At 37.6% G+C, this 22,778-nt stretch overlaps 2 protein-coding genes and 1 pseudogene across 2 annotated transcripts; all 3 read right to left on the reverse strand.

Annotated features, from left to right (window-relative positions):
* Positions 1-3,760: 3,760 nt before the first annotated feature.
* LOC148066342 (odorant receptor 131-2-like) lies at positions 3,761-13,741 on the reverse strand (annotated as a pseudogene).
* Positions 13,742-14,169: 428 nt separating this feature from the next.
* LOC148066343 (odorant receptor 131-2-like) lies at positions 14,170-17,551 on the reverse strand. The gene is made up of 3 exons (XM_087808156.1): positions 17,536-17,551; positions 14,683-14,834; positions 14,170-14,331 (listed from the first exon to the last, which is right to left on the reverse strand). Exons 1-3 carry the CDS (start codon positions 17,549-17,551, stop codon positions 14,170-14,172), a joined length of 330 nt encoding a protein of 109 aa, XP_087664282.1.
* A 3,546-nt stretch (positions 17,552-21,097) lies between these two features.
* On the reverse strand, positions 21,098-22,183 carry LOC148066344 (odorant receptor 131-2-like). The gene is made up of 2 exons (XM_087808157.1): positions 21,316-22,183; positions 21,098-21,207 (listed from the first exon to the last, which is right to left on the reverse strand). Exons 1-2 carry the CDS (start codon positions 22,043-22,045, stop codon positions 21,098-21,100), a joined length of 840 nt encoding a protein of 279 aa, XP_087664283.1. The 5' UTR covers positions 22,046-22,183.
* Between the last annotated feature and the right edge of the window lie 595 nt (positions 22,184-22,778).

Below are 22,778 nucleotides of genomic sequence, written 5' to 3' on the forward strand. Positions count from 1 at the left end.
GTCCATAAATCGGTAAAAAAAGGTTCATTTGTATTTCTTGAAGCTTGGATTGTTCACGCATTGCGGAAGTCAAGAGGCTCTCGCGGAGTAATACATGCTTAAAAGGTCCTGTAAAATGACTATATTGTATATTTTTAGGTGTGTCAACTCCATAATGTTGACATTGTTTTATGAATGAGTAAAATAAAGTCTGGATGTGCTATTTCGCTTGATCCTCTTTATAATCCGGTGCGCTTTTCTATAAAAATAGAATCTTTCATTGAGATTGCGTTTATGGACATATGTTTTCTTTTTATTTAGCTGCGATTATGAGCGATCTATGTGACGTTTGTCAACAGTAATCGCGATCCTGCAGAGGTGACGTCACACATGCTAACGGGAGTTTAGAAAAACACACATTGACAAAGTAATGATCCAGTTCCTAATCAATGTTCCCTGTTTATTTAACTTGAAAAATGCGCATTTAATCTGTATTTGACCTTATATTTTTACACAGCTCAGAGGTAGAAAATGATCGTGCACGGAATGCAGACCCGTCACACCACAGGAATAACATGAGCTATTGTGCTTGTTTGTTTAAAAGCGCCATTGAATACAATTGTAGATTTAATTGTATAAAGACAGAGTTAAGTTCTGTAGTTTCAGCATCTGGTAAAAAGTTTTCAAACTTGCGCACACGCAACTTCCTTGTTGTCCTCACGTTTGTGCAGTAACTTGATGGAATAATGTTTCATTGCCTGTAATGTAACTTTCTGTGGTGCGTTAACACGAGAGCTAGTTCGGCTTAGTTAGGCTAAAACTTAGCCTTTTAAACTATAATGCAACTCACACATGTATTTTGTTTGTTATTTTGAAAGAACGGAAATATATTTAAATTCCAATAAAAAGTTTGCTTTATTGGTAGGTCATGGTAGGCGATTTATTTTTATTAATATTCAAGATATTGATTTCATTTATCACTTCCGCATATAATACAGATAACATATTTATCGTATTTAAGTATATAAGTATACGTTTATTTTAACCCTTTTGGATGAGGGATTTGATCTGTTTAAGTTTTCTTTAAATGAAAGAATAAATATAAAATAATAATGAAAAGTATTTTAAATTCCAGCATAAAGAGGTTGGATGGAAACACAATAAAACATGGAGAGCTTAACTCTGAATGATAAAGTATACTTGCTTGTATTTATTTATTTATTATATTTAAAAGGGAGCACTAGTATGTTTTTGTTTTGTTTTTCCATGGAAGTGACCTGCAGAACTCCAGACCTACTTGACATGAAACCTCTCTCTCTGGGGTTCCTGACAAATGATTTATGAAGTAATATTTGTAACATAGTGAACACAAACTTGTAAACCTACAGCACATCCCATCATGGAAATAATCGAAAATGCAATTCTATATTCTTTTCTAGGTGAGATGGAGTGCTGCATATCAGGTGCTGGACTAACCATCGGAGGTGGAAGGGGTCAACACATGTCAAAAGCAGGTGAGGTGGTTACATCATACACACTTTGGTCATTAAAATAGTCATGTTTGGTAACAATGATCAATACGTTTCTGTGGCACTGACATGCTGACGCTTATGGCCAAGGTTTTCTGGCTTCTGTTGTTGGAAACACTTGGTCGTGCCCGTCAAGGTGGTAGGTACCAGACTGAAGAGTCTTTTTCAATAGATTTTACACTTTTACAAATGATCTGAATCATACGACTTCATTAATACAATGTTTACCAGGTTCTGTTGACTTTCGGACAAAGAGGATTTGACATTGTTATGGCAGTAAGGAGACGGCAGGAAGTGAAAGATTCTTGAGAAAGAGATGAACCACCTCTGGAAGTCTCTGTCAAGTCGTTGTGATTCCCTGAAAGAGTTGTCTCGCATGGCAGCGTCACAGCAAGGTAAGAGTTTATTTAGCAAGTGAAGAACAGAACTATTCCAAGTACAGCTGATCATTTTTATTGTCTTATTCTTTTAAGATGCACCATGGGCTTGACCTTTGAGGCTTTGATGGATCTTCAGAGCATTTTAGGAGAAGCAGCAAGTCAGCATGACGTCACTCGAACCATGACTCGGACCAGAAACTACTACACACAAGTCTTCGCTGAGAATGAGACCATCAACGTCGTGCAGATTCACTCTGATGGTTACTCGTGACATTTGTGACGATCTGTGAACAATTGTTTGATATGAAAGCTGTAATAAAGCACAATTTGAGGTCATTTTGAATAATGCTCCCATAGTATTCATCCCAACATGATCAATGCAGTTGTAACTTCGGAGATACCTATAATTGATACCAATGAATGCTTAAAAAATTAAAATAAAGTTTTTATGATAACAGTTCATATCTTTTATTATGACAAGGTGATCAAAAGCAGGGCATGTACAATATTCATATTGGAGTTAATAGCTTATCCAGTCAAAGGCATGTATGCCTTAAAAGTTAACAACTATTGGAATAATTACATCTATAATCATACGTTAGTAATCAATAACATTTATTGCATTAGTAGATACATAATCATACGTTAGTAATCAATAACATGTGCTGCTTACAGCTAATCAATAATTAACAGAGGCTTGATATTGAGGCTAGTGTGAACTATCATGCTCATTTTTAGACCCCCAGGGGCCGCTGGGAATGAACCGGGGCCAAAAAAGTGTTTTTCATGACTTTTGCTTATTTGACCTATGTGACCCTCAGCCATATTAAACCTGGTCTGTGTGACCTCTGACACCTCTAAAATCATATGCTGGTGGAACCATAATGATAACTCCTCCCAAACCGGAAGTAGCTTCAGGAAGCACCTAGAAAAACAGCCTTGAAGACATATGTGTAGACATGGAACATGAAGAACCTCTAAAAGTTTCAGATCATTTGAATTAACAATGGTCGATTTATAGAGCTTCAAAGTCCAGATTTCTCCAAGTTTCCCATGATACCATGGGGCACAAGAAGTTCATAGCAACATCAAGCATTCATTCATTCATGATTCATTAACATATGATGTTTGCTTTACCTACATATTGTTTATGTTGAACTCTATGTCGATCTCAAACTGGGGTAAACAGAGACCTTTTTACAACTTTTACAACAAAGTTTTGGTTTTTTACTTAAAGTGCAAAAGCAATTGTGCCTTAACAGATCAGTCATCACACAAGTCTCTGTAATTGCAAGGCCACGTTGGACATTCGAGGAAGGAACCTTTTTTTCTAAGGAAAGTTTCATAGTGTTGGGATGTTAAAAAAGGTGTCTTTACAACAGTGCGAGGTGGAGCATTAATCAAAATCACTCTTTTCAATTAAAGGTTTTATTTTGTTTCTGGATGTCAGAACAAGGGAAACAAGTTGTATCTTGTCTTCATAAAATAAGCAATACAGAATGGGATATAAGCTGAAAGAAAAGAAATTCAAGAGCATTGTTTTCTAAAATAACGTATACTCTTGGTCTGTAGTTTGTATGAAAAGGCTGACAGTATGTTTCTGATTTTAGACCGGCAAAGAGACAGATGGAATAAACAGAGGAAAAATTAAACCACAGAATCAAACTCATTATTGGACAATATTCAAGCCTGTAATAACATGAAAAATGTATATATTTTCTCACGCCATTCTCTGATGGTATACATTCCATAACATTCTCCAAGCTTGTTGTTTTAAGGTACACTGACAACGAAGAGATCTAAGATCACTAGTGCTGGGCATCAAGAAAACGTGTCTGTTTCAAGGTCCAGGACATGTGTAGGAGGAAAGTACTAGTGAGAGATTTTAATCTTTACAGCTGGTTTGAGTCCACAGCACAGGTTATACAAGAGGATGGGTCTGATGTTCTGATCTCTGAGACCATAGATTAGTGGACTAAAACCTCTGGGTAGAATAAAAATCAACAAACACATAACATTTAACATACGTACAAAACCAATCCGGCTCATGAATTGAAATAGAAGAAGAAACACAGGAAGTAAGAAGTTGGAGGACAGACCTAGGATCAGCTGGATCATGTGCAGCAGAGTATTCTGAACCTTCCTCACTGACTTTCTGTCAGTGGAGGCTGACCTGGCTGCAATTACAACTGCAATGAAACTATAAACTACTATAAAAGCTGCCATGGCAAACAAGAAAATGTTATATACCCAATCATACTCAACTGCAACTGGAGTCAAGATCATGACATATGTGTCACAAACTTTTTTCATGTCCAGACTCTCTAATGTTTCAATTGGAAACTGACACATCAGCACAATACGGATCAAAATATTCACAAAAGAGAAAGTCCACACTAGAACGATGGCCACTGCTGTGGATCTCACGGTGACGATGGTGGAGTGGAAAAAACACAGCCACATATCTCTCCAGAGACATCACTGCCAGAGTCAGAGGAAAGATGTTGTCTGTGAGCATAGCACAGAGGACCAGTAATCCAAAATAGTGCAGTGCCTTATGCTGTCCATAGTTTAAGACAAGTTTGGTTAACCCTCATGGGAACTGTTAAAAGGATAGTCCCCCAAAATTTGAATTTCACTAATTTTCTACTCCCCCTTATGTCAACTAAAGGTTGATTGTCAGTTGTATTCCTCTTCATTTCCGTCCAAAGAGACACCTAAAAACCTCCATACTGCTTGTCTGTAACGTTCCCTTTAGTATTGGCACCTCGACATAAAAAAAATTAAATTCCAAGTTGTTTTTATTGTTTATCAATTATTCTTGTAATTTAAACATCTTTATTGGAAGAAAGAAATACAATTCCATTATTTGTATTTTCAGTTATGATTTATTATTATTATTGAGTACAATTGTTTATGAACAATAATGAATAACTGAACTACACCTCTACAACTTGCAAATGGACTTAAGTGCCTTATTAAAAGGTTATTTTTCCTGGAACATCCACTCATGTCCCTTGCCACATGCTGTAATTAATCAACCACTTGCATAAGTATTAAAGTTGTTTAAAACTGTAAAGTGTTTTTTAATTAACGAGTAAAACGATTAAAAAACGCACCGTCTTAAATTGAAAGTGCACTCTATATATTGCACAGAAACTAGATACTGGAACTCCTGACTACAGGACCACAAACTGTCAGGAACACAAAATATCCTCTTCCATCACCAAACTCAGCACTGGCTCTCCTCAGGACTGTGTCCTGAGCCCCTGCCTGTTCACCCTGCTCACTTACGACTGGAATACAGCTACAGATATTTTGACACTGAGCTCGGGAAAAAGCTCACAGAGACAAGGAAAACATCCTGCTTAGATAGAAAGATATATAAACTTTATTGAGGTCTCCTTCGGGAAATTGGATACGAAGATTAACATGGAATATCATCTTTTCACTCCACTCCTGCCCCTAAACTCAGAATTAAACAGCCTAATAGCACGAGGAATGAATGAGTCCCTGAGTCTATTAGTGTTGCATCTGGGAAGGAGCATTCGTGCACTCCATCTGCTTCTCTATTCACTGATGACAGTGTTCAGAGGATGACTGTCATCATCCATGATGGACAGTAGTTTGTCGAATGATCTCCTCTCTGCAACTTGCACCAGGGAGTCCAGCTTCATGCCAACCACAGAGCCAGCCCTCCGGATCAACCTGTCCAACACTTTGACACTTCTCTTGGTCACATTCCCACCCCAACACACCACAGCATAAAACAGGACTAGGTTGTTCAGTGGGTTTTTTCACCTTTTCTCCCAAGTATTTCCATAAAATGATAGAGTCCTCCTAAGTACGTCGCGTACCTGCAGTGAGGTGATGCTGGGAAGCAGTTGTGTGGAACTGAGGGGGGCACAGGAAGGTGGGGAAGGTTCTGTGGTGGGCTGCTGTACAGATGAGGTGACCTGCTCAAACTTGTAGAAAAAGTTGTTGAGACCGTTCTCCTCCACCATGTCCACTGCAGAGGACTTGGTCTTGGGACCAGTAATGGTTTTAACACCATCCAAGAACTCTCTTATTTGTTCCCCATTCAGCTTTTCCTCCAACCTTCTCCTGTAGGTGTCATTTGCCTTCCTCGTGAATCGCTTCACCTTCGTCCTGTTAAGAACATACTTGTTACCAACGTTTTATTATTAGGGCAACAGCGGACACTCTTAGCAGGGGCCACAACGACTAAGCAGAAATTTGTCTGTGGTGTCAAAGCTGTCTTTGATGGCGTCATCCATAGCCGGTGTCCACTTCCTGATTGTCCTAGCGGTCACAGTCTGTCTCTGCACAAGAGGAGTGTACTGTGACTGAAGGTAGACCAGGTTATGATCTTACCTTCCAAGTGGAGGAAAAGGTTTGGGGCATCCTTCAAGTTTGAATAAAGAAGGTCAATTGTCCTGTTATTCCCTGTTGGACAATCCATCGACTGGTGGAAAGTAAGTAAGTAAGTAAGTAAGTAAGTAAGTAAGTAATATTTATTTATATAGCGCTTTTAGAGACCAGGGTCACAAAGCGCTTAAACAATCAAAACAATACTCAAAAAAGTACATACTTTAAAGATCAAGATAATACTGAGAACAACACAGGAGTTCGATAAATTCAAGGAAAAGCCTGAACAAATAGAAAGTAGGCAGCGTATAGTCCGGGTTGGCATGATTAAAATCCCAAGAGATATAAAAGGAGTCGCTTCCATCGCTCAAACACTCGAAAATACAAACTTGACGATCGACCGGACGATCTTCTCCTGGCAACTTTACAGATCAATAGCCCCGGGCAGAAAGGTCCCGACCTGTAGAAACATCGCTATATTTAAGTCAAATTTCCCGCTCAGGGGGGTCGTCCTTTCCGGCCAAATTGTTCTTTCAAGTTCCCTGTGTCACTGATCCCCCATTGAGAGACATCCTAATTTGTCTTCCTGTAATCTAATTATTCAAATGTTTTCGGGCGGGGGTCATCTTCTCTTCCATCTTTCGTTTCTATGAGGGGCCGTTTGAGACAAAATTCAGTTTTTCTCTCACACGTACTATCAAGACCTCTCATACTTACTACCAAGACCTCTCACACTTACTATCAAGACCTCTCACACGTACTATCAAGACCTCTCGCACTTACTATTAAACCCTCTCACACCTTCTATCAAACTTGCACACATCTACTTTCAAACTCTTTATTAGCACTTAATAGTACGTGTATGAGTACTTGATTGTACGTGTATGAGTATTTGATAGTGAGTGTAAGATATCTTGTACATAAGTGCATGAGGACTTGATAGTAAGTGTGAGAGATCTTGGTAGTGCGTGTGAGAGAACTTGATTACACAGGATGCAATCTTGATTACACTGGATGCCGCCCCTTTGTTAAGCAACTTCAAAATAAAGTTGTTCAATCAATACTTAATCTCCGGCAGTTTAATACAAATGTTTGGATTGTTATCCTGTTATTTTTGACATGATCACTTTATTTAATAATATCGCAGCATTAATAACACAATTATTAAACATTTCTGCTGATGTACATCATTTCCTCCTGAAGTCCGTCTAAGCGCCTGACTTTTTATAAACCAGTGGAGCCTGAAGAGTGAATTCAACGCTTAGAAGATGAGCATGTAAGTTGTTTTATTATTATCAGCTCTCGTGGTGCACATCAACGTTATATTGTCTCTTTTTAATATACTATTGCAGCAATATTATTGCTTTCGCTAGGAACCTTTTTGCATGGTCCGGTAGGACCGTTACTTGTGTGACACCAGTGAAAACGGTTTAACTTTTTAAAGTTTGTTCCTCCAGTTAATGTTACACGGTTGGATCTGAATTTGTTCGTGAAGAAGTAAGTGTCATACAGTACCAGTGTGTGCTTGTAGAATGTTATCGAGGTTTTAATATTTAGACGAGTGTTTGTTTACGTTCGCTCCGGCGCATTAAGTCAAATTATTTCCAAATGTATCTTTATTTCAACATCCATGTCTGTCTCTGACGTGAAGTGTTTCTGATGTTTAACGTCGTCTCTCACCTGCAGTCTCATCATTTATCATGAATCTAAAATAGCATAAATAATAGAAAAAAGTCCTAGTTTGCAAATACAGTATTAAAACGTGACTTCAACACGGAAAACTAACTTCTCATCCTTTTTTCTTTTTTTTCAGATTCATGTCATTCGAAAAGAAAGAAACCAAATCATTCATTAACTAAAGGTTGACAAATGTAGAAAGTTTAGATCAGTCTTATTTCTCCTCAGGTGTGACACATGGTAATGTTGTTGTAAATATTAATACTTCAGTTACTCCTCACAGTAGATGATATTACGATCTGTATGAGAACACCGTGAAAAAAGGAGTGATCCTTTAAAATGTGTATTATTTCTCCACAGATGACCAGGACATGCGACAGGAAGAGCTGCAAAATATTCCTTATCCTGGGACCACAATGCTCATTACTCATTTGGTGCTGGATCATCTCAAGAGTTTCTCAGGAAACAATGAGAGGTCTTGATAGTAAGTATGAGAGGTCTTGATAGTAAGTGTGAGAGGTCTTGATAGTACGTGTGAGCGATCTTGGTAGTAAGTGTGAGCGATCTTGGTAGTAAGTGTGAGCGATCTTGGTAGTAAGTGTGAAAGATCTTGGTAGTAAGTGTGAGAGAACTTGGTAGTAAGTGTGAGAGAACTTGGTAGTAAGTGTGAGAGATCTTGGTAGTAACTGTGAGCGATCTTGGTAGTAAGTGTGAGAGATCTTGGTAGTAAGTGTGAGAGATCTTGGTAGTAAGTGTGAGAGATCTTGGTAGTAAGTGTGAGAGAACTTGGTAGTAAGTGTGAGAGAACTTGATTACACAGGAAGCCATCTTGATTACACAGGAAGCCGCCTCCTTTTTCAAAAGAAATTCAAAATAAAATTGTTTAATCATTACTGAATTTCAGAGCTGCCAGCAGTATAATACAAATGTTTGGTTTGGTTATTTCTTATATTATCACATTATTTAATACATCACGTTAAAAAAATATTTTTTTAAAGGTAGTTTACACTTCACACTGAAGTACATCTGCCTGAAGTGCGTCTAGATTCAGTGGAAATAGCACGAACACCTGATAAATCACAGATGCACTTTTAACGAAAGTTTCTGAAGAATGAATTCAATGCTTGGAATGTGAGCTTGTTAAGTTTATTAATTCAGTCCCCGTTGTGCACATTAACATTATATCTTATTGATAATTCCACATTGTGCTTCACTTTTTATACACACAGAACTGCCTATTTGAAATCTAAATAATAATCAAAGCAAATAAGAACTTTTGAGTGTTGAGCCTATTTGACCCTTATAGTAAGTACGAAAATACTACAAAAAGATTTACTTCTTTCCCCCAGATTGACGCAACGTCCATCGAATTCCTGGATGATTCTCTGGCTTTTCCTACTTACCGGGATCACGTCACACTGGTGCAAGCACTTCTGAAGGGTCAGGGGTCAAACTATTGGGACAAATCAATTCCAAAACATTTCTTGTTTCATTGTGTAGAAGAAAATATTTACAGCAACAATTTTGTCATGTTTTTTCCATGTCTGTACTATGAGTGATGTTTGCTAGTTGTCTTGTCAAAAGTACTGCAGTATTTACAAAATACATGTTTAACACAACTCAAAAAACATTCTTTTGAATAGTGGTCTGTGAACAAAATTCAAGTTGTAAAAGTGAAAAGTTCATGAAGTGAAAGTTATTCATTGTTCAGTATATTTAGATGAAGTCAAATGAGCTTCTGGAAGTGACCACACTTTGAAGATAATACAACAGAGAGAACCACAATAATCACCTGATGTTTTAACATTTAAATGGTCAATTTAGTTTATAAACATTGCTAGTTTATTACTTCTGCTGCTTCATCTTTGTGTGTGTTCGAAATTGTTCATTGTTTCCTGAGAGACTCTTGAGATGATCCAGCACCAAATGAGTTACAGCATTGTGGTCCCAGGATAAGGAATATTTTGCAGCTCTTCCTGTCGCATGTCCTGGTCATCTGTGGAGAAATAATACACATTTTAAAGGATCACTCCTTTTTTCACAGTGTTCTCATACAGATCGTAATATCATCTACTGTGAGGAGTAACTGAAGTATTAATATTTACAACAACATTACCATATGTCACACCTGAGGAGAAATAGGACTGATCTAAACTTTCTACATTTGTCAACCTTTAGTTCATGAATGATTTGGTTTCGTTCTTTTCGAATGACATGAATCTGAAAAAAAGAAAAAAGGATGAGAAGTTAGTTTTCCGTGTTGAAGTCACGTTTTAATACTGTATTTGCAAACTAGGACTTAAAATTATTTATGCTATTTTAGATTCATGATAAATGATGAGACTGCGAGGGATGAGAGATGACGTTAAACATCAGAAACACTTCACGTCAGAGACAGACATGGATGTTGAAATAAAGATACATTTGGAAATATCTTCGACTTAAAGCGCCGGAGCGAACGTAAACAAACACTTGTCTAAATATTAAAACCTCGATAACATTCTACAAGCACACACTGGTACTGTATGACACTTACATCTTCACGAACAAATTCAGATCCAACCGTGTAACATTAACTGGAGGAACAAACTTTAAAAAGTTAAACCGTTTTCACTGGTGTCACACAAGTAACGGTACTACCGGACCATGCAAAAAGGTTCCTAGTAAAAGCAATAATATTGCTGCAATAGTATATTAAAAAGAGACAATATAACGTTGATGTGCACCACGAGAGCTGATAATAAAAAAAACTTACATGCTCATCTTCTAAGCGTTGAATTCACTCTTCAGGCTCCACTGGTTTATAAAAAGTCAGGCGCTTAGACGGACTTCAGGAGGAAATGATGTACATCAGCAGAAACGTTTAATAATTGTGTTATTAATTCTGCGATATTATTAAATAAAGTGATCATGTAAAAAATAAGATGATAACAATCCAAACATTTGTATTAAACTGCCGGAGATTAAGTATTGATTGAACAACTTTATTTTGAAGTTGCTTAAAAAAGGGGCGGCATCCAGTGTAATCGAGATTGCATCCTGTGTAATCAAGTTCTCTCACACGCACTACCAAGATCTCTCACACTTACTATCAAGTCCTTATGCACTAATGTACAAGATCTCTTACACTCACTATCAAATACTCATACACGTAAAATCAAGTACTCACACACGTACTATTAAGTGCTAATAAAGAGTTTGAAAGCAGATGTGAGCAAGTTTGATAGAAGGTGTGAGAGGGTTTAATAGTAAGTGCGAAAGGTCTTGATAGTATGTGTGAGAGGTCTTGATAGTAAGTGTGAGAGGTCTTGATAGTAAGTTTGAGAGTTATTGGTAGTACGTGTAAGGGGTCTTGATAGTATGTGTGAGAGAAATACTGAATTTTGTCTCAAACGGCCTCATACGTTTCCCCTTTTCCCGGATGTGTCTTGATTCGTTCTTTGGTCTACAATTTAAGGTGTGACTCGCAGATAAACAAACATTTGAATTTTCCTGTGTCGTAACTCTAATTCTGATGTTGATTGTAAATGTGTAGTCAAACGACATCATGTCATGTATCTTTCTCCTCTTGCTCGTTCGTCGTCCTCTTTATTATAAGCTCTTTATAATAGTGTTTATTGTAATTGGCCCCTTGGGTTACCAAAATGGTAAAAATCTCCCTTTCTACTGGTGTTTTCCTAATGCATTTAAGCATCCCATTATGGAGACTTTACTCAAAAAGCCAGGCTTGGTTTCTAAGCTCCCATTCTTGATCAAGATTTTGGAGAAGGAGAAGACTGTCAGGGTCTGTGTTACAGTGATTCTCATCATACCTTTCTGGGCACAGTTTCAGTGTATCTGCAAATCAAATAAGGTCTGAATCAACGGATCTGTTGTGTGGAGTCCCTCAAGGTTCTGTTTTGGTCCTTTTTGCTGTACTTGATTCCCCTGGGTAAAATCATTCAGGAATTTCCTGATGTTTCTAAAACAATTTTTGCTGAGGACATCCAACTCTACTGCTCATTTGATCCAACTGAGCGCCAGAGGCTGAACAGCTAAGTCAATTGGTTGCTAGAAATCAAACAATGGCTGGGTGAAAACACTTAGTAGCTTAATGTGGACAAAACGGAAACTCTGGTTATTGTGTCAGATGATAAGGTTCCAGGGTTGAGTCAGTACTTGGGTGACTTAGGAAGGTCTGTCAAACTGAGCCTGATAAATCTAGGTGTTGAATTTGACAAAGCAGAAAACTGACCAGAAACTGTTCCCTTCAACTGACAAAAATCTTGTCAAAGCACGATTTATAGTTTTATAACCCATGCGTTCGTGTCTTCTCGTTTAGACTATTGTAACAGTTTATTGTCGTGACTAAACAAGAAAGAGTTGACTCACCTGCAGTTAATACAAAACTCTGCAGCGAGAATTCTGACCCGCTCTAGTAGGACAACTCATTTCTCGCATTTGGCTGATCCTTAAATTTCTCCATAGGCTGCCAGTTTCTTTCAGGATTTGTTTTAAAATTCTGGTTCTTACTTTCAGATTTTTTCATGGTCAGGCTCCTCCTTACATCAGTGATCTAATCCAGCCTTACATCCCAGCTCGGGCTCTTAGGTCTCTGTATCAGAATCTACTGATGGTTTCACACACACACACTTCCAAGCCAGAGGAGAGAAATCCTTCAAGTCTGTTGCTTCTAAGCTTTGGAATGATTTTCCTCTCACTCTGCGTTTGATGGATCTACGGATTCCTTCAAGAACAAACTTTTTTATTTGTGCAGGCTTATTCCTACTTTTTTTTATGATGTCTTGGCCTTTTAGAGTGTTTAAATCTGTATGTATGTTTAACTGTGTATTGCTTTTGATTGTTCAAGTGCTTAGTTTCCTTGGTCAAGAAAGGCACTTTACAAATAACTTTTTGAGCTTCCTGTTATTGTATTGAGTTTAAAATGATGTCGTTGCTAGTTAAAGCTTACCTTTTTTTTTTTTTACCTTTACACAGTTTGAATCATATATCTTTTTAACATTTATTTTGTATATCACAAACACATATTGTCATATGTATACACCAGACACTAGAGTAACAATATGTAATAAGCACAGTCAAACTCAAATATCAATGTTCACCTATAGAGAAACTAAAATAACAAAAGATTGCCCTGTTGTTAAGTAAAGTTGAGTTTTAATATATGAATAATTTAATTTATTTTACAAACAACATCCATAGTTACAGTGACTTTCTAATTGAAAAAACTTGAAAAATGTGTATACCTTGTGAACACAATATATACAATACAATACAATATTCAATTTGTTTTCTTTTCTATTATTGGCTGTCAGAAAGTTTGGTTCCTATAAAAAAGGTAATTATTTTCAATGCACATTGATTTGTTTTGCTTTAGGCATTTCCCTTTTTTGATGTGATTTTCGTCAAACACATAAACATTTTTTTTGCTGAATCTTTAATCAACATCATTCCTATATCAACAAGGTCAAAAGCATTTTTACAGCTATTGCAAAAATGAAGTGAAAAAAATCCATGTTTATGCTCATTAGGACACTTAAATGTGAAAGTCACACATTGGGAAGAAAGCAAGGTGATTTAACAATGGTCTAAAGTGCAAGGTATAACCCACAATTAGTCTGTTGCAGTTGTGAGGTTCTCCCAGATCAATGAAGGAATCCACACCGCTAGTACCACCTGGCACACTGGTTTTGTTGCTCACTATATGGTCTTCCAAGTCCATCATGGATGAGTCCTTGTTCTTGTGCCTCCTGAACACAGGCAGGCATGGTTTGTTCGAAAGCATAGGCACAGCTGTGGTTCATTCATTGTGACATTTATTTGGACATTAACAGAAATCTCAACACATTCCATAGTTAAATTGAGACAGAAAGCTTTAAGTCACCTCAATATGTGCTGGTTTGTTTGTTGTGAGTCTATTTAAAGACAGCATATATAAGGTAACAAATGCTGTCTGGAAAGGAGGCAAACTATTCTTCAGTCTATGACAATAATTTAGTTAAATGAAATTGGAATACAGAGAGAAACAATATGGATGTGACTAAACTGAACAAATGAAAAGTCAACAAAATATTGTCAGAAAATTACATGGGCCAGACCCTGATTTGAAGTGAGAGATTTGTAATGCTGTGGTTTGAGGCTGTATGTGTGTACGTTCATATCTGTGAAGCAGTTAGAGTAAGGTGAGCAAAAGTGTGTTTACATATACATTCTGCAACAGAATCAGCGTCTAACCATCAGTTCTGAGTTGAGATGTCCATTTTGACTGCCTTGATGGAGACTCTGACTCGACAGCCGAGGTTCCTCAAGAGGACGGGTCGAATGGTGGAGTCTCTGAGACAGTAGATGAGAGAACTTAAGCAATGAGGACAGATGAATAAACATATATATAAAACATTCTGAATTCGTAAAAAAGTTAGATATGGCACTGATTTGTAAACTGCCATCAATAACCTATTGTGCATGGTCGACAAAAGACTAAGCCCCAACTGGAACACATGCAGTGTCATTGTGGTACGGATTTTTCTGGCAGAGCTTTGGTTTTCAGAGAAAGAGCTCGCTGCCACAGTCACTCCGAACAAATTGACAACAATGATGGTAGCTGATAAAATGAATATAAACATTTGATACGCCTCATCAAACTGAGCAGACAACGGAACCATGTACAAGTTGGTTGCCTCACAGCTGCGCTCCATCAAAAGACTATCCAGCTCATGAAACGGAAAAATACACATCAACCCAACTCGTACAACAACAATCAAGGTACAGTAGGTCCAAATGAAAATAACGGCCCAGGATGTGGATCTCATAGTGACGATTCTGCTGTGTTGAAGCGGGAAACACACCGCCACATATCTCTCAATCGACATTACAACGAGTGTCACTGGAGAGATGTAGGATGCTAAAATGTTAATTGAAATTAATACACCACAGGCAGGATAAGTCAGACGCACACTCAGCGACGCCAGGAGAAACATGATCTGGCTTATTGCTAAACTAAAAGTGTCTGCAAACAGAAGGTTAAACAGCAAAACAAAGCGGGAAGTCTCTCGGAACACCGGTTTACTCCGCAGAATGAACAGCATGAAGATATTAACAGTGTAGAAAATACAACATGGAATCATAGTCATAGTTATAAATAGACCTTTCTCTAAACGTCTGTCATTATTTAGACCTTCAGTGCTGTTAGACATCATCAGTAAGGTTTGTGGAAATCCAATAGTTTCAGTCTTTTTATCAAAAATAAAGTTTCATAAGCAGAAACATTGTCAGCAATTGCATGCAAGGAAAAAATTATTCCAAAAACATCCTCCTTCCTCGGCCTACAGCATGTTTGCAGAGCAGGTCTGCGAGCTTCACATCTATTCAGGCTTTAATACAGCAATTTCATCACATGACCATCCCTGGAGAGTTTGTGTGTGTGAGCCGAAATAAACTCCTCAAACAGTTACTAGACTTTTTTCATGAAACACAATTAAACTATTGAACTATAGAAACACTCGGGGAACACCACTGCCAGTTTTCAACTCATCATGGGGGGAAGTGGGGTTTTTTTCTAACTGTTTGGATTTCGTCGATATAATTAAAAGCTTTTACAGATTTTATTATGTAAATTTTGAAAATTGAAAATGTGTTTTTCTATTAATTATTATAAAATATTTCTGGTTCCATAATTTTGTTAATGCCATACAGAAGTACTTAAGGAAAATGTTGGTGACTTATTTTGATTATAGGTAAAAGTACATTCATATAAAGGTTTATAAAAACCTGACAGTCCAGACTTTTAGTCAAATGAAACTGGAATAGACCAGAAAGAGTTCTGCTAGCCCTGCTGATATCTATCAGCTGCCTCAAGAGCCCCATCAAAAAAAAGGCTTATATCTTCAGCTTGAACGGCATCCCTCACTGTGTGGGTCCATCGACTAATTCTGGGATTACCACCACGACAGGCAAAGACCATTTTATGGCAACTGCTCCAATCAGCTTCAACAAAAATTAAGGCATGGAACATTCAGACTAAATGTCTGCCGCCTAACCCAGGACATGTTTGAAATTCCGACAGGAGACTCTTCCAGACATTCCCAGTGGACATTTAAACACAGACCCACAACTATTGTAAGCAAATGCTGAAAACCTATTTAAATTAATTCTGGATCATTTTTGCTGACAGATAAACATAGAAGATCAAATGACCTCCTTGACAAAGGTGTCTAAACTAATTTCATGATTATTAAATTGACTTGGCGTAGTGTTTGTCTCTCTACTAAGTCAGGACGATTCAAAAATCGGGCTTTTACACACAGTTCATTTTCATATACTCTCTTCATATGTTACATTTAAAGCACTTTTCTGTAGATGAAGCAACTGTCTTTTACCACTAATTATCAACTTTATATCACAGGTGTGGACAATTTTCTTAACGCTCTATTATTTGAGAAGTACTAATATTAATATTGTTCTTGATACTTTTGATTTATTTTTATTTATGTGCCCTTTTTAATATATTTGTTCATCTATGATGAAGTAAGTAAGTAAGTATTAGTCATTCTAGACCAGGGCCACAAAGCGCTTTAACAGTCAAAAACAATACACAGTTAAAATATATACTTTAAAAGGCCGAGACACGTAAGACAAACACAGTAGTCCCAGAAAGTCAGGGAAAAGCCTGCACAAAGAAGAATGTCCTAAAATGTTTCTTGAAGGAGTCAGTAGACTCCATCAAACGCAGAGAGAGAGGAAGATCGTTCCAAAGCTTAGGAGTAACAGCCTTGAAGGATTTCTCTCTTCTGGTCCGATGATGGCTCTGTGTGTGCGTGGAGCCATCAGTAGATTCTAATCACAGACCTCAGAGCCCGAGATGGGGTGTAAGGCTGGATCAGATCACTGATTAAGGTGGAGCCTGACCATGAATTGCTCTGAAAGTAAGAACCAGTTAGTAAGTAAGACTACAATAGTCCAAACCAGAAGACACAAACGCATGGATAACAAGCTCCACATCGGGTTTTGACATTATTTTCCTAAGTTTAGAGATTTCTCTCAGTTGAAGGAAACAGTTTCTGGTCAGTTTTCTGCAGTGTTTAACCAGAGACATGTATTTGTCAAATACAACACAGAGGTTTCTCAGGCTCAGTTTGATTGACTGGCCCAAGGCACCCAATTACTGACTCAACAATGGAACCTTATCATCGGACGCAATAACCACATTTTCAGTTTTGTCCACATTTAGCTGCTAAGTGTTTTAACTCTACTAGCCACTGTTTGATTTCTAGCAAACAGTTGACTAAGCTGTTCAGCCTCTGGGGCTCAGTGTGATCAAATGAGCAGTAGAGCTGGATGTCATCAGCAAAAATGTGGTAAGAAACATCAGGAAATCTCTGAATGATTTTACAAAGGGGAATCAAGTACAGCAAAAATAATAAGGACCCAAAACAGAACCTTGAGGGACTCCACACAACAGATCCGCTGATTCAGACTTTATTTGATTGGCAGATAATCTGAAATTGCAGCCAGAAAGGTATGACGAGAACCACTGTAACACCAAGACAGTCCCACTTCCTCCCTCAGTCTTCTCAGCACGATCTGGTGATCAATTGTGTATTTACCCGAATCAGCCGACATCATGATGTCACTGGACACTTCAGTAAGGCTGTCTCCGTAGAGTGATGTTTACAGATGCCAGACTGAAACTTCACATGGATGTCGCTCTGATCCATGAACAACGATAGCTGCTCAGAGACCACCTTCTCCAAGATATTGGACAAGAATGGAAGCTTAGAAATAGGCCTTAAATTACTGAGGTCTGTCGGGTCTAAGCCTGGCTTTTTGAGTAAAAGCTCCACAATGGCATGCTTAAATGAATTGGGAAAAACCCCTGTGGAAAGGGAGAGGTTTACCAGTTTGGTAACCAAGGGGCCAATTACATCCAACACTTTAATAAAGAGCCTACACAGAAGGATCTCGGACGAGCAAGAGGAGGGTTTTAAAACCACAAAATTTAGAAGAACCAGTGATGAATACAATGACCTTAGGGCTCTTTTTATCCTAAAACTTATTACACTTACAAGTATGAATATATTTTTTCCACTTGGAAATTATTACTTTGAGCATTTTCCAATTGATCATCCATGATGAAGTCCAAAGATGTACCTGAGATACTTTTTCCAGTGTCTTTCAACTTAAAATGGTAGTTCACCCAAAATTTTCCATTCGTCTTTCATTGAAGCCTCGACATGAGAAATTGTATAAACGTATGTTTTTTTTTTTTTTCTCATTTATCATTGAATACAAACAATTCTGGCCCCAGTGCTGATCCTTGTGGTATGGAGATTGTGTATGATGTACTTGTACATACTCCTGATAAACACAATGGGTTTTAGTTTGTAAAAAAAAACATGACATTCTTTTTCAAAACCGTTTGGTGGGTTGCAGAAATGAAGATTCAAAAACTGATTTTTTTTTTTTTAAATCTATTGACCCTTGGACCTCATTTCAAAATGTAGTGGATCAAGAGGCAAAGTGGCTATTTGACCTTCACCTGTGACCCTTAAATCTCCGTCTTTTATCGATGTATAATGTATTCATTCATGATCTACCACGTATTCACTTATGGGGGTCACATGAGGGCTAGATCCTTTTCTGCCATGGCACCAACAACAATGTGACCATCAGATCACTACTGAAGTTCAGTGTTGGGTCACTTTGACTGAACGTGTGAGCAACTCTTCACCTTTCCCCAACGGTGACAGGTTTCATCATACAAACAACAGAAGTCAGGTGAGAAAGAATTCAGAAGATAATTTCCCTTGAGCACTTGTTTGAAAACACATTAATTATTCAGATGTTTCCCTCAAGCATTCAGCTGTTGTGAATAAGGTTTGAAAGTCACAAACAAAAATTACATCATCTATTCAAGTTTGAATCAAAGGGGTTAGTCTGGGTTTCTGTTAAGGAAATAAAATAACAATATGAGACACTCAGGACAAGCTGGACATCAACATGACTTAAGTTTGATACTGATCAATATAGACCAGATCCAAGTATGATTCTGCAATGAGAAACTAGTGAGAAAGTAGGATTTAATCCAACTCCGGCTTCATGAAATTAACTTTCCTTCTTTAGAGTTGTATATAAAAAAGAGAATAAGGTTATATCGTTTGCCCTAAAACCTAATCAAACATTGACTTGATCCAGTGGTCACGTATAGGGTCACACAGGGATTCCACAAGCTAATACAGGGTCATATAATAATTAAAAATGATTTTACCAGATCAGAAACACTAAAAGCAAACATTCTAAAAAGGTTAAAACAAAACCATGAGGTTTTAGAAACCATTTATTTCCCTGTCACTGTGTGTTCTGGTGTTCCAAGGATGATGTTGTGGTGTCGTCTCCTGTAGTCCTTAACCCTTGTGTTATTTTATGGTAAATGTGACCTGAAGGCCCAAAAACAAATGTGTTTGTGGTATCACTTGTGTGCATTGTTCAGCTTGACCCTAAGACAACGCAAGGGATTGTCTTGGCCTTTTAGAGTGTTTAAATCTGTACTTTTTTTAACTGTGTATTGCTTTGGATTGTTCAAGCGCTTTGTGACCCTGGTCTAAAAAGGTGCTTAACAAATAACTGTTACTTACTTACTTACCTACTTAATTATTGAGCTTCCTGTTAGAGTTTAAGACGTTGTCGTTGTTAGTTAAAGCTTACCATTTCCTTGTTTTTTTATTTTACACAGTTTTAATCATATATATTTAAAAAAACAAAATTCATACCACAGACACATGCCTCATATTGTCATATTTATAAACCAGACACTAGAGTCACAATATGTAATAAGCAAAGTCAAACTCAAACATCATTGTTCACCTATAGAGAAACGAAAAAAAACAAAAGATTGCCCTGTTGTTTAGTAAAGTTGAGGTTTAAGTTAACATTTATTTATTTTTTAAATGTAAGAGTTACAGTGACTTTCTTTAATTAAAAACTTGAAAAACGTGTACACCTTGTAAACACAATACATACAATACAATACAATTTTCAATTTGTTTTATTTTCTAATATTGCCTGTCAGAAAGTTTGGTTCCCATGAAAAAGGTAATTCAGTTCATTACACATTGATGTGGTTTGCTTCAAGCATTTCCCTTTTTAAAAGTGATTTATGTCAAACACATACAAAACACATTATTTGCTCAATCTTTATTCAACATCATTCCTATATCAACAATGTAAAAAGCATTTTTACAGCTATTGCAAAAATGAAGTGAAAAAATCTGTCTGTGTTTATGCTCATTAGGACACTCAATTGTTAAATTTAACAATTGTCGAAAGTGCAAGGTATAACCCACAATTAGTCTGTTGCAATTGTGAGGTTCTGCCAGATCAATGCAGGAATCCACATCGCTAGTACCACCTGGCAGACTGTTTTTTTTTCTCACTTTATAGTCTTCCAGGTCCATCATGGATGAGTCCTTGTTCTTGTACCTCCTGAACACAGGCAGGCATGGTTTGTTCAAAAGTATAGAAACACCGAGAGATTTATAATGCTGTTGTTTTGAGGCTCTATGTGTGTACGTTCATATGTGTGAAGCAGTTAGAGTGAGGAAAAGTGTGTTGACATATACATTCTGCAACAGAATCAGCGTCTAACCATCCGTTCTTAAAAAACGTTTTTTACAACAGTGCGAGGTGTGGCATGAATCAAAATCACTCTTCAATTAAAGTTTTTATTTTTGTTTCTGGATGTCATAATAAGGGAAACAAGCTGTACCTTATCTTTATAAAAATAAGCAATACAGAATTGGATATAAGAAAGAAAGAAAGAAAAGAAATGCAAGAGCATTGTTTTCTAAAATAACGTATATTCTTGGTCTCTAGTTTGTATGAAAAGGCTGACAGGTATGTTTCTGATTTTAGACCGGCAAAGAGACAGATGGACTAAACAGAGGAAAAATCAAACCACAGAATCAAACTCATTATTGGACAATATTCAAGCCTGTGATAACACAAAATGTATATTCTCTCGCTCCATTCTCTGATGGTATACATTCCATAACATTCTCCAAGCTTGTTGTTTTAAGGTACACTGACAACGAAGAGATCTAAGATCACTAGTGCTGGGCATCAAGAAAACGTGTCTGTTTCAAGGTCCAGGACATGTGTAGGAGGAAAGTACTAGTGAGAAATTTTAATCTTTACAGCTGGTTTGAGTCCACAGCACAGGTTAGACAAGAGGATGGGTCTGATTTTCTGATCTCTGAGACCATAGATTAGTGGACTAAAACCTCTGGGTAGAATAAAAATCAACAAACACATAACATTCACCATACGTACAAAACTAATCCAGCTCATGAATTGCAATAGAAGAAGAAACACAGGAAGTAAGATGGTGGAGGACAGACCTAGGATCAGCTGGATCATGTGCAGCTGCAGAGTATTCTGAACCTTCCTCGCTGACTTTCTGTCAGTGGAGGCTGACCTGGCTGCAATTAAAACTGCAATGAAACTATAAACTACTATAAAACCTGCCATGGCAAACAAGAAAATGTTATATACCCAATCATACTCAGCAGCAACTGGAGTCAGGATCATGACATATGTGTCACAAACTCTTTTCATGTCCAGACTCTCTAATGTTTCAAATGGAAACTGACACATCAGCACAATACGGATCAAAATATTCACAAAAGAGAAAGTCCACACTAGAACGATGGCCACTGCTGTGGATCTCACGGTGACGATGGTGGCGTGTCGGAGTGGAAAACATACAGCCACATATCTCTCCAGAGACATCACTGCCAGAGTCAGAGGAAAGATGTTGTCTGTGAGCATAGCATAGAGGACCAGTAATCCACACACAGGATATGACAAGAGGATTCTGCTGTTAGCCAAGATGTACAGAGTCTGACCAACCATCATGAAGAGAGTGTCTGCAATCAGAAGGTTAGTCAGAAGAATGTACCGTGACGTCTCTCTAAACACTGGTTTACTCCTCAGAGTGAACAAAATGATGACATTAATAGCTAACAACACAATACACGGCAGACCAGTGAACACAGAGACAATGATTCTCTCCAAATCTCCCTGATGCTGCAAAACCACACTGCTGTTAGACACCATCATACATCTGCAGGATCAGAGAAATAAACTTCAACAACATCTATTGCTGATGAAGAAAGACAATCAAACATGACCATATAGTCTACTTCCCTGTCCGAGAGACAGCTGCAACCTGCTGTGTCTCCTCCATGTGGGAGGATCAGGTCAACATCTCATATTTAAGCCTGAGAAACCAGGTGATTGACAGATGCAGTGAGAGTACATCACCACCCTGAGAGAATTATTGTCCTTGATTAACAACTAAGAATACAACAAGTGGTATCGACAATAACATTATTCCAAACTTACAAAACCAAAAAGGATTGTCTGCCATGTATCTAGAATAAAATCGGACTCACAGAAAATCCAGTTGCAGTTTGTGGCAGTTTCTGAAACTGTTACACTCTGAGAATTCAACAAGTGTTGTAAAGAATGACAATGAAAAATATTCATCAGTTGCCCAGATTTCTCTGCACTGTTAAACTTAAAGTGTCACACAATCTTTCCCTAAAGGCCAACTGGAATAAACCACGTAAATGTATTTTTCAAGGCCATCTGCTTTTTAGAGAAAGGAATTCTGGTTTGGATATGCAATATCATCTGCTCTATACATTTTACAACAGACAAGCTTTTCCATCAGTTTGAACATTCAGTCATAATCACTTCTTTGTCTTGTTTATCGCTAATATTCCGCTCAAACTTTTGTTCTTGCTGTCTCTGTGATGCTGAAGAAAACAAACGCTCACTAAGTGTATGG

The sequence above is a fragment of the Callionymus lyra genome, chromosome 14, assembly GCF_982586985.1.
Source record: "Callionymus lyra chromosome 14, fCalLyr1.hap1.1, whole genome shotgun sequence".
Taxonomy (NCBI): Eukaryota; Metazoa; Chordata; class Actinopteri; order Syngnathiformes; family Callionymidae; genus Callionymus; species Callionymus lyra.